This window comes from Pelophylax lessonae, assembly GCF_965119305.1.
Source record: "Pelophylax lessonae genome assembly, contig: HAP1_SCAFFOLD_215, whole genome shotgun sequence".
Taxonomy (NCBI): Eukaryota; Metazoa; Chordata; class Amphibia; order Anura; family Ranidae; genus Pelophylax; species Pelophylax lessonae.
This window is the reverse complement of record NW_028120107.1, coordinates 91043-106905: the sequence shown is the minus strand read 5'-3', so window position 1 is coordinate 106905 and position 15863 is coordinate 91043. Positions and strand designations below refer to the sequence as shown.

General features: G+C 45.8%; 1 protein-coding gene across 1 annotated transcript; it reads right to left on the bottom strand.

Moving 5' to 3' along the window:
- Window positions 1-7315: 7315 nt before the first annotated feature.
- Window positions 7316-8242, bottom strand: LOC309543566 (olfactory receptor 5V1-like; the record flags this gene model as incomplete). The annotated part of the gene is made up of 1 exon (XM_082276036.1): window positions 7316-8242. One exon carries the CDS (start codon window positions 8240-8242, stop codon window positions 7316-7318), a length of 927 nt encoding a protein of 308 aa, XP_082132162.1.
- Between the last annotated feature and the right edge of the window lie 7621 nt (window positions 8243-15863).

Genomic DNA, 15863 nt, shown 5'->3' with positions numbered 1-15863 from the left:
GTTGGCCGACGATCGGCCGTCTTTTGTTCCCGGGCTGTCGGTGTCTGTTAAAAAGTGCAAAGACTGCACAAGAATTTTGTCCGCCGACTACAGCCGACTGCAGAAGTGATGTCATGTAATGGTTAACTTTCCCTGTGTTCCCTACGTAAAAGAGACGGACCGAGGTCAGGAGAGACGGAGACTCCCCCCGAAGGAGCAGGACTGCTTTGGGATAAGGAATTAAAGGAGCCACATCCACTACAGGTCTAATGATACAGGCGTATTATTGACCTCACTGAGGTGAGCATTTAGGACACCTAGATGTGTGATCACTAAAAATCCCCCAATCACGGAGATTAAAGGGAAATTGGAGGAAGATAATCAGCACTGAGAATTACCTATTATATATTTTTTTTTACAATTTTGTGATTGGACACTTTATACTTAATTTTGATGAGAATCTCGGTTTTTCACTAATATTGGTACACCAAGTGTTTATATACATGGTTACAGGAGAGAGGCACTTGCACTGGTTGACACAAAACACATATATTTATATGATTATGCACTGATTCATTTAAGCAATATAAGCACCTTATAGTCTATTTATATTGTGATTCTGACACCTTAGCACTTTATAGTATTTACGTTTTTATATTGATTTGTACCAATGTGATTAATTTTGACAAGTGACAGTATTTTGCACATGATATTTGTAGTCACAAGACACACATAAAAGCACGATATTTATTTATTGTATTTATTAAATTGTATAAGAGATCTATTTAAACACCCTTGAAGCGCAGTACAACCCCCCCCCCCATATATTTAACCACTTTACCACCGGAGGATTCTGCTGTCTTACGTCTGGGCCACTTTTTGCGATTCGGCACTGTGCGACTTTAACTAACAATTGCGCGGACGTGCGACACCGTACCCAAACAAAATTTACGTCCTTTTTTTCCCACAAACAGAGCTTTCTTTTGGTGGTATTTGATCACCTGTGAAATTTTTACTTTTTGTGCTATAAACAAAAAAAGAGCGTAAATTTTGAAAAAATATTAATATTTTTCACATTTTTTTTATATGAAATTCCCCCCCCCCCCCAAAAAAAATGTAAAAATCTAATTTTTTTAAAAATTTTGGCCAATTTGTTTTCTGCTACCTATGTTTGGTAAAAAAAATCGCAATAAGCGTATTTTGAGGTCAAAAAATTGATCACACCTGATATACTGACTGCCTAGCTCTTTTCTCGAGGCCCTGATATGTCAGGACAGTATAAATACCCCCCACCTTATCCCTTTTTGGAAAGTAGACAGTCCAAGGTATTTAGTAAGAGGCATGGTGACTTTATCACCCTTGATAAAGTCACGTGTTGAGTGACGCAACACATCAGGAGGAGCCGGGTGACGTCACTTCTGGTCTACGGCCCAGACTGGAAGTATTGGACTTATACCACATCGGCGGCTGCTGACCTTCTCTTACTTAACTGTAAGTTTTATTTGCTTGTTCTTAAATAAATATCCTTACATACTTCACCACGAGTACTTGACTATCTCTTTGAGTGACTGGAGGAGTATTGGGAGTATCTGGAGGATTATTGCCCATTAACAAAAGAGGTGACTGATATCCAGTAGGAACAAAGGACATCCCAGAGGACCCAATAGAAGCCCCCACCTGTGGAGGAGGATTATATTACCATAGCCCGTTGATCGCTATCACAAAACGCCTGTAAAGATGTTTTTGGAGGTGAGCGGCCATTACACTTATTTGAGGATATAGCTCACTTCTGGAGACACACTTTGGAGTTCCACGAAAGTCACCTGATTGTTGTGAAGAATCACATAAAGCATTTGAAGCATTTTTTTCACATTTATTTGCACATGGACTATTATTTTTATTGATCATCACACCATCTATATATTTATTTATTGTAATTTGTATGCTATTACACTTATATCTGAGCACTCATAGCTTTGGTATTTCACACTGAGAATATGTGATATTGTTTAGTATTGCTTCAACATATATTGTTTTATCATTGTGTATGTCTTGCACACCACTTCATTTGTATTGATTTATCATCTTATTGAAGTCACACAGTGTATATAGCTGTTCCACATGTTTTACATATTGTTACTCACCTTTTAAATTTTCTTCACATCATAGCTAGGATTGTGTGTTATATCGAGCTGTAGGATTATTCATAGTTCTGGCTCCATATATTGCTGTATAATTTGTTTGGATCTTTGTGTACATCTAGCGAAACAAGCGCCGATTCCCCCCTTCCCTTCATTGTCAGGGAAATGGCGCTCTTGCAGTCTGCTGAAACATTCAGAGCGAATACTTTCAGGGGGGGGGGGATCCTTGCGGGTAGATCAGGGCAGTGACAGTATCTTTGATAAATTTGAGGAAGGAGTCTTGTGTTTCTCTAGATTTTTTATAGGTGACGTCTGCGTTATAAATGGCCAAAAGGAAAAGGTAAATTGCAACTTTTTTATACCAGAAGAGGGACTTTCGTGTTGATAAATAGGGCTGCAGCATTTCTTGTTTAAATCCACCCCACCCCATGAACTTATTGTGCTCTTAGATACACCCAGGCTTTTGAATGGGACCACGTCTTCTGTGAAGTTTTACTGAGGTGTCATTGTGGATTGTGGACATGATGTACGCATCTTTCCTATCCCTCCACTTCACGGCCAACACTTCCTCGTTCCTCAGGCTTGCCGGATCCCCCCTTCGTAGTTTTGTGGTGACTAAACGCTGTGGGGAGCCCTTCATGTTTTTTATTGCTGTACCGCAGGCCAAAGTTTTCTTAGGGTACAGATGGTGGAAAAGTGGCAAACTTGTATAATAATTGTCTACGTAAATGTGATACCCCTTTTGCAACAGTGGAAACGCTAGGTCCCAGACAATGTTTCCGCTTATTCCCATGTACGTTGGGCACTAAGGGGGCTGGAGCTGGGAGTCTCTGCTTTCGTACACACAGAAGGCGTACACATATCCAGTGGTGCTTTCACAGAGCTTGTTGAGCTTTAATTTGTACCTGGCCCTCTTACTGGGAATGTATTGCTTAAATCCCAGCTGGACTGTGAAATGGACCAGGGATTCGTCCACAGAGATGTTCTAGTCAGGGACATAAAGTTCGGGAAACCTCTTAAAAAAAAAGTAATTAGGGGGAAAATTTTATATAGTTTTTCAAAATTGGGATGATCTTGGGGAGGGCACTGCGAGTTATCACTGAAATACAGGAAGCGCATTATGTCATAGCGGGACGTGGACATGACAGCTGAAAAAAATTGGCATGTGGTGGATGGGGTTGGTAGACCAATAAGAATGCAAATAATTTTTTTTTATAAGCCCCATATTGATTGTAAGGCAGAAAAACAAGCTAAACTCCTCCACTGTTAGGCGTCTCCGTTCAAAAGGACAGGTGTGGCATGAGTTGGGGTTGTTCTCTATGTAAAAGATTTGCTTGGTCCACGATGCTTTGAAGTAACTCGTCAGGGAAAAATACATTTAAAAAAAATCAATCACAGAAAAACTTTCAGTGTTGACCTGCACACCTGGCTGTGCTGTGAAAGCTTGTAGCTTGTAGCTGACCCTGAGTTAGAAGGTAACCATAATGAGTTTGCTAAACTGTCTGGAAGATGAGTTTGGGCTCTAATTCTTTAGGTCTGGTGTGAAATTCCAGTGTTTGTACTGGGCCTTTCCTCCTGGGGTCTAGCACTGTTGGCGTTTGCCGATTGGCCATTGGGATGTATGGTGCTGCTGGTGGCTGCTTGGTTTTCAGAATATCTTTTAGGATGGACTGCTTTCTCCCCTGATTCGGTCGCTGATGTACTGCATGCAAAGGGCTTGAATTCTGAACTGGATTTGGAACTGGAATTGGACAGTGAGTGCTCTCATCCGTCAGGCTTAGAAATTGATATGCCTCTTCGGTAGTAAAAACTTTTTTGGACATGGTGGCTTGTATGACAGGTGACACTGATGGGCTGAATGACAGGTTGTGATGGGCTGCACGATAGGTAGTGATGGGCTGCACATCAGGTACTCATGGGCTGCAAGTCAGGTACTAATGGGATGCAGGTCAGGTACTGTTGGGCTGCACGACAGGGGTGATGGGCTGGTGACAGGTACTCGGATGCTCTGATGAGCTAGAGACAGGTATGCTGATGGGCTAGTGATAGGTAGGCTGATGGGCTGGTGACAGGTACTCTAAAGGGTTGATGACAGGTACTCAGGTGCTCTGATGAGCTGGAGACAGGTACTCTGATGAACAGGTGACAGGTACTCGGGTGCTCTGTTGAGCTGTCACAGGTACTCGGGTGCTCTGATGAGATGGGGACAGGTACTCGGGTGCTCTGATGAGCTGGTGACAGGTACTTGGGTGCTCTGATGAGCAGGTGACAGGTCTCCGGGTACTCTGATGAGCTAGTAACAGGGACTCGGGTGCTCTTAAGAGCTGGTGACAGGTACTCGGGTACTCTGATGGGCTGGTGACAGGTACTTGGATGCTCTGATGAGCTAGTGACAGGTACTCAGGTACTCTGATGAGCAGGTGACAGGTACTCTGATGGACTGATGACAGGTACTCCGATTGGCTGGTGACAGGTACTCGGGTGCTTTGATGAGCTTGAGGCAGGTACGCTGATGGGCTGGTGACCGGTACTCTGATGGGCTGGTGACCGGTACTCTGATGGGCTGGTGACAGGTACTCGGGTGCTCTGATGGGCTGGTAACAGGCACTCAGGTGCTCTGATGGGCTGGTGACAGGTACTCGGGTATTCTGATGAGCAGGTGACAGGTACTTGGGTACTCTGATGAGCAGGTGATAGGTACTCGGGGACTCTGATGAGCTGGTGATCGGTACTTGGGTACTGGTTGACCACGATAGGTACACATTGACCATTATGTAGAAAGCAGTGAAACTATGCTTTTAATCAAACAAGTTCTTTATTGATAAAAAAAAAAAAAAACACAAATACAAAGAAGCAAACAGAGGAATTGTCATGGTAATACAGCAATATAGGTGATGTCAAAGAAAGAATACTTAGGTACATCCATCGCATATGGTCAGAGTTGTATAAAGTACTCGAAACCCATACTTGAGTAAAAGTACAAGTGCTCGATCAAAAAGTGACTTGAGTAGAAGTGGAAGTGCTCGATCAAAAAGTGACTTGAGTAGAAGTACTAAAGTATTCAACATTTTTTGTACTTAAGTATTGCAAGTAGTTTTTTTTAAAATGTTGCTACTCAAGTACTGAAAGTAAAAGTACAAGTACTGTGTTATGTAGTTATTAAAGAAAGAAGTCAAAAGTTTGAACATCATATTTTTTTTTATTATTTCAAATGCAGCTTTTATTTATACATACAGTAGCTTTTATTTTCGTATGCGCTGATAATACACATGTTTTGAGCTTCATGAAATCAGCCATCTACTGTTCTGGCAGTGGTAATTTTTATAATAGTAACGAGTAACTATGCAGCACAAAAAAAAAATATCGGAGTAGAAGTATTGAAATCATCGAAAAAATATAGTGAAGTAAAAGTGGAAGTAGGAGAAAAAAATTCTACTCTAGGAAAGTACAGATAACGCCTTTCGGTACTTAAGTACAGTAGTGAAGTAGTTCTACTTAGTTACTATATATCTCTGCATATGATGAGCATAAGAATTGCCAAGCTGTAACAATAGTAGCTCTATGTTCCTGACAGAATACAAAAGCGAGAGGGGTGGTGAAAAAAAAAAAAGATTCAATACAAACAGCAGTATAAAATCAAATGCATGTCTCTGGGGGCTGCACCCATCTGTCCCATATTTTGTAAAACCTGGAAGGACACCCATGGTGGGCATATATTAACTTTTTGTAGGGTAGCGTGTTAACCTCTCGGAGCCAGTCATGAAAGGTGGGGGGTTTGTCGCGCATCCATTGTCGTGCAATCACTTTCCTAGCCAGAAACAGTGTCTCATGCAAAAAGAGGGTAGTAAATTTGTCTACGCTGGTGTCAGGGAATAGAAACTATGCTTTTAAGTCAGAGGTCTCAAACTCAATTTACCTCAAGGGCCACTGGACATGTTTTTCATATCCAATGGGGGCCGCATGCAAACTTTCAAACTTCAAAAACAACAATAAACTATATACAGTGGTAGTTACTGCTTGCTACCAGTCACTCACTGTGAGCCTCACGGTCTCACTGTGCCCATCAATTGCAGCCTCACCAGTGCCCATCAAATGCAGCCTTTTTAGTGCCCACCAAATGCAGCCTCACTGTGCCCATCAAATGCAGCTTCACTGTGCCTTGTAACCTGTAGCCTTCTAAAAAGGGAACCACTTTATTTACCAGCCCTTTCCAATAAGTCAGGGAGGGTGTCACTGGCTTCTTCCAGTAAAGGATCAATGCCTTGCAAGCATAAAATAGCCATAGAGTAGGATGAGCCCTGATCAGTGCCAGACCTTTCACAAGACCAAGAAGGCAAACTGTCATCGTCATGGGCAGGGGTAGGGAAGTGACCTCTGTTATACAGTGCAGGACAACTTTCCAGAAGTCCTGAACCACTGGACAGTACCAAAAGATATGTCCGAAAGTAGCCAGGAAGTGAAGTAACGCCAACACTCTGTCGAGACCGGCGGATAAATACTGGACAGTTTAGCTGGGGTATATTATATCCTGTGTAGGAATTCAAAGTGAATAAACCTGTCCCTTGCTGGCACTAATCGAGTAAAGGAGAAACTCCACATGCAGATCCAATCCTCCCCATTTAGATCCAGGACTTCCTCCACCCATTTAGTTACTGAAGGGGGAGAAACAGGGAAAAGTTCTTTATATATTTCAGACAGTCTTTTTTGGAGTCATCAAGTAATATATATTTTCCAAAGTTGAGGGCCTAATCTTCAAGATAGTGGAGCCAGATTGGGAGACAAAATAATATACTAGTTTTAGCAAGTGTCTAAAGCTAAAAACAAAACTTTAATATACTGCAGCTTATCAGTGCTTAGGCCCAGTGGCAGGCTTTTTCCCTTCATTTTCACTGTTGTCACCCTAGAACACACTTCCTGTGTTAGGGTGACAACACTCACTTGTTGTACTCTATCTGTGGGGGGAGCCATCAGTGTTACGAGGCTGCTTTCTTGATTTGGAACACTAACCACTCCTACACTCGTCATCTCCATTACAGAGGGGACATTCTTCTGTAGTGCACATAAGATAGCTTTGAAGAATGATAACAATATTGGATTTATCAGTACATTGCACAGGAAGGTACAAGGACACTAAAATTCTGGCAACATAAAGATAGACTTATAAGCTGCAATATATTCAATTTGTGTTCTTGGGTTTAGATAATCTTTAATGTCTTTCTGATACTTTCTTTGATATCTTTATTTCTTATGCTGTATATTACAGGATTAACCATTGGAGTCACAACTGTATAGATAACAGAGGCTGCTTTGTCCTGTTCTGGGAAGTAACTGGACTGAGGTCGTATATGCATGAACATGATAGTACCATAGTAGATGGAGACCACAGCAATATGGGAGACACAAGTGGAGAAAACCTTCCTTCTTTCTGTTACAGAATGGATGTTTATCACAGTTAAGGTGATGCAAAGGTAGGACAGAAAAATTAGGAAGAACGTACCGAATGCAAAGAGGGCAGTTGCAATGATGCCTGATACCTGATTGAGATAGATATCCTTGCAGGAGAGCCGAAGTAAAGGTGGTATCTCACAGAAAAAGTGGTCAATAACATTAGACTTACAGAACGGCAGCTGAAATGTGAACATTGCTTGGATAGCTGAATTCTTAAAGCCTAGAAACCAGGATGCAATAGCCAGACATAGACAGAGTTGTTTGTCCATTATCATATTGTACTGTAATGGCTTACAAATCGCAATATATCTATCAAAGGCCATGACAGTCAGTATTAAGCATTCTGCACCTCCAAGAGCCAGATGGAAATACATCTGAGCTGCACATCCTAGGAAAGATATAGTTCTATCCTGTGATATGGTGTTTACCAGTATTCTGGGTACCACTGTTGATGAGAAGCAGATGTCAATGATGGCAAGGTTAGTTAAGAAAAAGTACATGGGGGTTTGGAGACGGGAATTAAGTCTCACCATGATAATGAGAAGACAATTTCCAGATATTGTCACCATATACATTATAAAGAAGATCAGAAACAAGATTGGTTTTAAATAAGGAATATCAGACAGTCCAAGAAGGATGAATTTTTTTGAATAAGTTTGATTGAAGAGCTCCATTCCATTGTTTGGTAATTTTTTGTTATTAAGTGTAAATGGTAATGAAAATTAAAACATGCTTGTTGTGTACTAATACAAATACACAAATGAAACCAATTAATTAATACAAGTTTAATCAAATAAAATACATGTTTATTTTTAGGCAAACTCTTTTGAATTGATAAAGTGGGGAAGGGTTAGACTCTATCTTTTGCAGTTCATATTCCCATTGGTGAGTTTCATGCTTCTATTTGTACTGCCACCAAGAAAGAAAGAGGGAAAATCCAACATTTTACAGTTGTTTCCAGAACAAGAGATAAGGGGAAATCTTCCGATGGGAACATCTGTTCTGGGAACAAGTGTCTAAGAAGGGAACTCTTCTTACATTGGGAGATTACCTTCTTTTTGCATCTCTGGGACAGGAAGCAAAGTGAAATGTCCCCAATGGTACACAGCACAAAAAAAAAAAAATCCCACAACTAAAAAAAACTGAATTTTTGTAAAATCTTACCGTAAAATTCCTTTCTCTGAGTCCTCCGACAGTCCCCACCCATTCACACAGACTTCACTAATGGGGTATTGCTTCCCCTCCGCAGGAGTTTCTAGGCAAAAGACTTGTAAAAGAACAATTCATCTACATAGTCACACCCATGGGGGCTGTCCTTCGCGTCCAATACCCCCCTGCAATAGCCATCCCAACTCAGTTTGGTCGCAAGCAGTGAAAGTGTAGAAAAAAAACCAAAAGAGGGACGGGGGCGGCGACTGTCGGAGGACTCAGAGAAAGGAATTTTACGGTAATATTTTACAAAAATTCTGTTTTCTCTTACGTCCTCCGACAGTCGCCGCCCATTCACACAGTCTTCACTAATGGGGATGTCCCAAAGCAGTGTAGACATGAGGGGTGGGCAACGCAACCATCAGAAAAGCAACGCAGTACCCACATCAGAGAAAGGAACCTTACATTAGCAGAAAGGTAACCTTCTGGGTAACAAAAAAGGGCTTAACAGGAGCAACAACACAGGAAATCTAATAACCAAGGGGAAAACAACCCCCAACAGCTAGGGACCAGTACAAAACCAGGGTCCCCTATGGCACTGCCGCACAGAAAACTTTGCGGCCAATGGAGGCATCGGCTGATGCCAGAACTTTAATCCTGTAATCTTTGGAATTTGGAAAAGGTGTGCACCGACGACCAAGTCGCAGCCTTGCACAACAGGGACAGAACCAAGTTCAAGTCCCATGGAGGTAAGGGCTCCCTTCTAGGAGGGGCCAAGTGAGGCACACCTTGAATAAAGGTGCGAATTAAGGAATGAGACGCCACAGGGCGCTGGAAAAGAACAGCCAGGGCATATACCTGGCCTTTAATCATGGCCAACGCAAGGCGCTGGTCCACACCAGCCTGGAGGAAAGCCAACACCCTCATCACCGAGTAGGAACGAGGAGAGAAACCCCTGGACTCACACCAGGCAAAATAAGCTTTCCATGTACGGTAATAAATCTTACCAGAAGAGGCTTTTCTAGCCTTGATCAAAGTAGGAATGACCTCTGAGGAGAGACCCCTGTCCCTCAGGACCTGGCTTTCAACAGCCAGGCCATTAACGCCAGCGACTGTAAAGCAGGATGGAAGATTGGTCCCTGAGACAGTAGATCTTCTCGCATTGGTAGCTGCCACGGAGGCTCTACGGCCAGGTGAACGATGTCCGCGTACCAGGACCGGCGAGGCCAGTCCAGCGCAACCAGAATTACCATTGATTGTTCCGAGGCCACCCTGCGAAGGAACCTGGACAACAACTGAATCGGAGGAAAGGCATATATCAGATGATACTGACGCCAAGGCACCACCAGCGCATTCGAGGCATCTGCCAGAGGATCGCGCATTCTTGCCACGAACCTTTCCACCTTGTGGTTTAGCCGAGACGCGAACAGATCCACATCCGGGGATCCCCACTTCGCACACAGCATCTGAAACACCTCCGGGTGTAGGGACCATTCCCCCTGGTCCAGGGTCTGGCGGCTCAGATAGTCGGCCTGCCAATTCTCCACACCCAGAATGTGAACTGCCGATATCGCCGAGACATGAGTCTCTGCCCAAGACAGGATACTGGTCACCTCCTGGGCCACCCGGCCACTCCTGGTGCCCCCTTGGTGGTTGATGTAAGCCATTGTCCGTCTGCACCCATACAGGACGGCCCTGAAGACGATCCGACCAATGGAGCAGGCACAGCTTGATCACTCTCAATTCCAAAATGTTTATCGGAAGAGAGGACTCCTCCCCCGACCAAGTGCCCTGGGCAGACAGGTTGCCCAGGACTCCACCCCAGCCCGACAGGCTGGCATCCGTGGTACAGTATCACCGTCCACAGAATCAGCCGGAAGGATTTTCCTTCCGACACAGCCGGGGACTGAAGCCACCACAAGAGATCCATTCTGGTTTGGCGACTCAGAGACACACTCAGGCCCAAGGACTGAGCTGGTCTGTCCAACCTGGCCAGGATCTCCGCTTGGAGAGATCGTGTGGGAAACTGTGCAAATGGTATCGCCTCGAAGGCTGACACCATCAACCCCAGGGCCCGCATACAGGTCCTGAGCAATGAGGATTCGTTGTCCCTGAGGGACCTGACCTCGGACTGTAGGGTCCGGAGCTTGTCCTCCGGTAAGAACACCTTTGCTTGAGCAGAGTCCAGGATCATTCCCAGATACGGGAGCCGAACGGAAGGCGTCAAGGTCGACTTCTGAATGTTGATTGTCCAACCGAATTCCTGGAGCGTCTGGACTGTAGTGGGCAGATCGCATAACAGGCTCTGACTGGCACTCGATCTTAGCAGGAGATCATCCAGATAACCCAAGACCGCAATGCCCTGTGCCCGCAACAGGCCCAGAAAAGGCGCCAACACTTTGGTAAAGACCCATGGAGCCGAAGCGAGACCGAAAGATAACGCTACAAACTGGTAATGATCCTCTGCGATAGCGAATTGGAGGTACCTCTGATGACCCTCGAAAATGGGGATGTGCAGATACGCATTCTTCAGGTCTATAGAGGCCAGGAACTCCCCCGGATTCAGGGAGGCCACCACCGAGCGGAGTGATTCCATGCGGAATTTCCGAATGTGCACGAAGCTGTTCAGAGCTTTTAAGTCCAAAATCGGACGCACTTTGCCCTCATTTCTGGGCACAGTGAACAGATTTGAATAAAACCACCGAAACCTGTCTCGATGAGGCACCGGGACGACAACCCCCGGGGCTAGGAGATCCTCCACCGCTTGACGCAGGTCCTGCAACCACCCTGGGGTCAAATGAAGATTTGAGGGAAAGAATCTGTCTGCTGGCCGCGAAAGAAATTCGATCTTGTACCCTTGTGCAAACAATGCGGTACTTGACCTACTGACTACCAACAATACAGACCTGCTCACGGATATAGAAATACAGGGCAACTTAGGAAACAGTGACCATAGGTCAATAAGTTTCAGTATTAATTACAGTAGAGGGGTAATATAAGGACGCTGAATTTCAAAAGAGCCAATTTCCCAAAACTGCGCCCGCTGCTAGAAAATATCAATTGGGATAGAACCCTGGGAACAAAGAACACGGAGGAAAAATGGGAGTGCTTCAAGAGCATACTTAACAAGGGGATTGACCAGTGCATTCCAAAGGGAAATAAATTTAAAAGAGCAAAACTAAACCCTGGGTGGCTAAACTCCAACATAAAAATGCATATTAGTGCTAAAGAAAAGGCCTTCAAAAAAAACAAGACTGAGGGGTCATTGGCAGCATTTAAGCATTACAAAGAGTGTAATAAGAAATGTAAAAACGAAATCAGGGTGGCTAAAATAGAACATGAGAGACATATAGCAGAGGAGAGTAAAAAGAACCCCAAGAAATTCTTTAAGCATATAAACAGTAAGAAAGCGAGGCCAGAACACATTGGCCCCATAAAAGATGACAAAGGAAATATGGCCACTGAGGACAGAGAAAAGGCGGAAGTGTTAAATAATTTCTTCTCTTCAGTCTTCACAAAAGAATCGGGGGGCTACACGAACCTAGCTTGTAAGGCCGAACTAAACAACACACCTCAGGAAATACCGCCATGGCTAACAGAAGATAGACTTAAAACTAAACTAGAGAAACTTAACATAAATAAATCACCAGGACCGGATGGCTTGCACCCGAGGGTTCTTAAAGAGCTCAGCCAGGTGATTGCCAGACCATTATTCTTGATCTTTAAGGATAGTTTACAGACGGTATGGTGCCAGCTGATTGGAAAAAAGCCAACGTGGTACCAATATTTAAAAAGGGGCCGAGATGTATCCCGGGTAACTATAGGCCGGTCAGCCTAACATCTGTAGTCTGAAAGATTTTGGAGGGGATGTTAAGGGACCACATACAAGACTTTAGTAATGAAAACTGTATTATCAGTAGTAATCAGCATGGATTCAGGAAAAATCGTTCTTGCAGGCATCTGCCAGAGGATCGCGCATTCTTGCCACGAACCTTTCCACTTTGTGGTTTAGCCGAGACGCGAACAGATCCACATCCGGGGATCCCCACTTCGCACACAGCATCTGAAACACCTCCGGGTGTAGGGACCATTCCCCCTGGTCCAGGGTCTGGCGGCTCAGATAGTCGGCCTGCCAATTCTCCACACCCAGAATGTGAACTGCCGATATCGCCGAGACATGAGTCTCTGCCCAAGACAGGATACTGGTCACCTCCTGGGCCACCCGGCCACTCCTGGTGCCCCCTTGGTGGTTGATGTAAGCCATTGTCCGTCTGCACCCATACAGGACGGCCCTGAAGACGATCCGACCAATGGAGCAGGCACAGCCTGATCACTCTCAATTCCAAAAATGTTTATCGGAAGAGAGGACTCCTCCCCCGACCAAGTGCCCTGGGCAGACAGGTTGCCCAGGACTCCACCCCAGCCCGACAGGCTGGCATCCGTGGTACAGTATCACCGTCCACAGAATCAGCCGGAAGGATTTTCCTTCCGACACAGCCGGGGACTGAAGCCACCACAAGGCGTTTTAACCTTAAAATGCGTAAGGGGTTCTTCACTGTAAGAGCGGTAAGGATGTGGAATTCTCTTCCACAAGCAGTCGTATCAGTAGGGAGCATTGATAGTTTAAAAAACGATTAGATGGGCACCTTAGAGACCACAACATACAGGGGTATACAATGTACGGTTAAAAGCAAACACACACACACACATCATAGGTTGAACTGGATGGACTGATGTCTTTTTTCAACCTCACTAAATATGTAACTATGTAACCCTGATCGAATGATTTCCTGAACCCACCTGTCCGTGGTCCGGAGCAGCCAAGGTTGAAGGAAACCGCGCAAACGTCCCCCCACCCCTGAAACGGGTGAGGGCGCCCCTTCAGGCAGAGGCGGACTGAGCCGCCGACCCAGCTTGGCCGGATTTTTGTTTGCCGAACCAGGGCTTTTTCTGGCCACCTTGGCCCTTGAAGGGTTTTCCCTTGTTCTGCGCCTTGAAGGCACGAAAGGACCCCTGATTAGGTTTAAAGGAGAAGCCCTGCTTGCCGCGGAAAAACTTACCCTTAGGGTTCTGGGGTAGCAGTGTGCTCTTACCCCCAGTGACTCCTTTAACCAATTCATCCAGGGATTCCCCAAAAAGGCGAGACCCCGCATAGGGGATATCCGCCACCGTCTTCCTGGATTTCTGGTCAGCCGACCAGCTCTTCAACCAGATAAGATGACGGTTAATTACTGCGACACAGGACAGGCGCACAGCTAAAGGGGACTCATTTAAGGCCGCATTGCACAAATACATGACCCCTTGATAAATCTGATCCACCATCTCCACGGTAGTGGGGGGGGGCAGAATTAGCCACGAGGGTGCGTTTGAGCACCTTGGTCCAATCCGCCACAGCCTGAGCCACCATAACAGAGGCAAAAATAGGCTTGAGCATGGAACCCGCCACCATATAAGAATGTCGGACAAGAGATTCCAGCCTCCTATCAGTAGGGTCCCTAAACACCGGAGAATCTTCGGCGGGGAGCTGAGTAGCCTTGTTCAATCTGGCTACCGTGTGATCCACTTGAGGAGGCACACACCAGCGCGCAATCGTAGTAGCCGCAAAAGGGTAGAGAAGTTGAAACTTCTTAGGTACCACGAAGATGCGTTTTAAATTACGCCATAGTTCATTCACCTTATGGTGAAACTCTGCGGGGCAAGGAAAAACCTGCGCCGTCTTGCGGGTCCTGTGTGTCCCAAAAGAGGACACAACGCCCCGGGGGAGTGGGCTCATCCTCCAAATGTAGTGTTTCCTTTACGGCAAGAATCCGCGCATCCATAACTGCGCGTTCCTCGGGCGACCCAGGGGGGGGAATCATCCACCCCTGCAACCTCCGCCTCCCCCTCGGACTCTTGCGGGTCCTGAGAAGAACGAGACCCCGAAAGGGCCACGCTACCTAAAGCAACTATGTCACATTAAGAATCAGATGAAAAGGAAATCCTAGGCCTTTTTCTAGCAGCACGGTCAGACATCAGCACATCCATTTCTGACACCAAAGTTGCCACAACAGCAGACAAATTAGTCAGGGCAGAGGATTCGGAGGAACCTGAATCCCCCACCAAAGCTGGAGGGAATTTGCTGTCCTGGGATTCCATAGCAGAAATAAAAAGTTTTTTTTTTTGAATACTGGCCCCCTTAAGAGCGCCGCGGCCCCCCGCAGCACACCGCTATAAGGACTGTGACACACAGATCCCCCGCAGGGTCAAAACTGGCCAGGAAGATCTGCACAAGTAGTAAAGTAAAGGAACAGCAGGACAGAACCCCCCAAGTGTGTTACCAGCTCCTTTGGTCGGCTCTGAGAGAAGGGAGGAAGTGATGTCATCGCTGGAGGCTGAACCAAGGCTGCAGACCAAGGGAAAATGGATGCCTATTGAAACTAATGGGAGGCTTCGGCAAGATGGCCGCCGACATGTGCTTGGAACGACCGTTTGCCACACACAAGATGGCGCCGCAAGGCGCCAAAATCACTACATAGCATGCTGTATTAAGTGCCCATAGTGAAGCCAGACATGCTGCCCACACCTAAAATGGCAGACCGGCGGTTTTTAACCCCGCAGCGGTCGCCGCATGTGTCTGTACCTCCAAGCACCCTAAAGTGACATCAGGAGAGGGATCCCCAAAACCCCACACAGCGCTGCTGTGAGAGAACAAAACCCCTGCAGGGACTGGGACTAGGGAGCCCAAAAATGCACAGACATAGGGGGACACCACAGACACACATGGACTGCCGACCCAAGACAGAGGCCCCACACAGAGTGTACTTACCTGTACCCGATGGCGTGGGGTGCCTCATATCAAACGGGAAACCGCCCACCTTCAGATGGCAGGGGAGTGCCGTCAGCCAAAAAACGCAGGACACTAGAAGTGCATGGACGAACCTATGCCGTGTCCAGTGAGGTAGCCACCTCACAGGCTGCATCCCTGAGGACAGGGATGGGTCATTTGCGAGGCCAGGGCGAACACATAGCCTGCGGAACGCTCGATAGCAGGCTGGGATTCCATCTGATCCTCTGTCCTGCAGAGCCAGGACGGTCAGTCCGATTCCCAGCTCCGCAAACGTCGTCTTCATCCGAAGATCCAACTAACTAGTGCTAATAAAATAAACA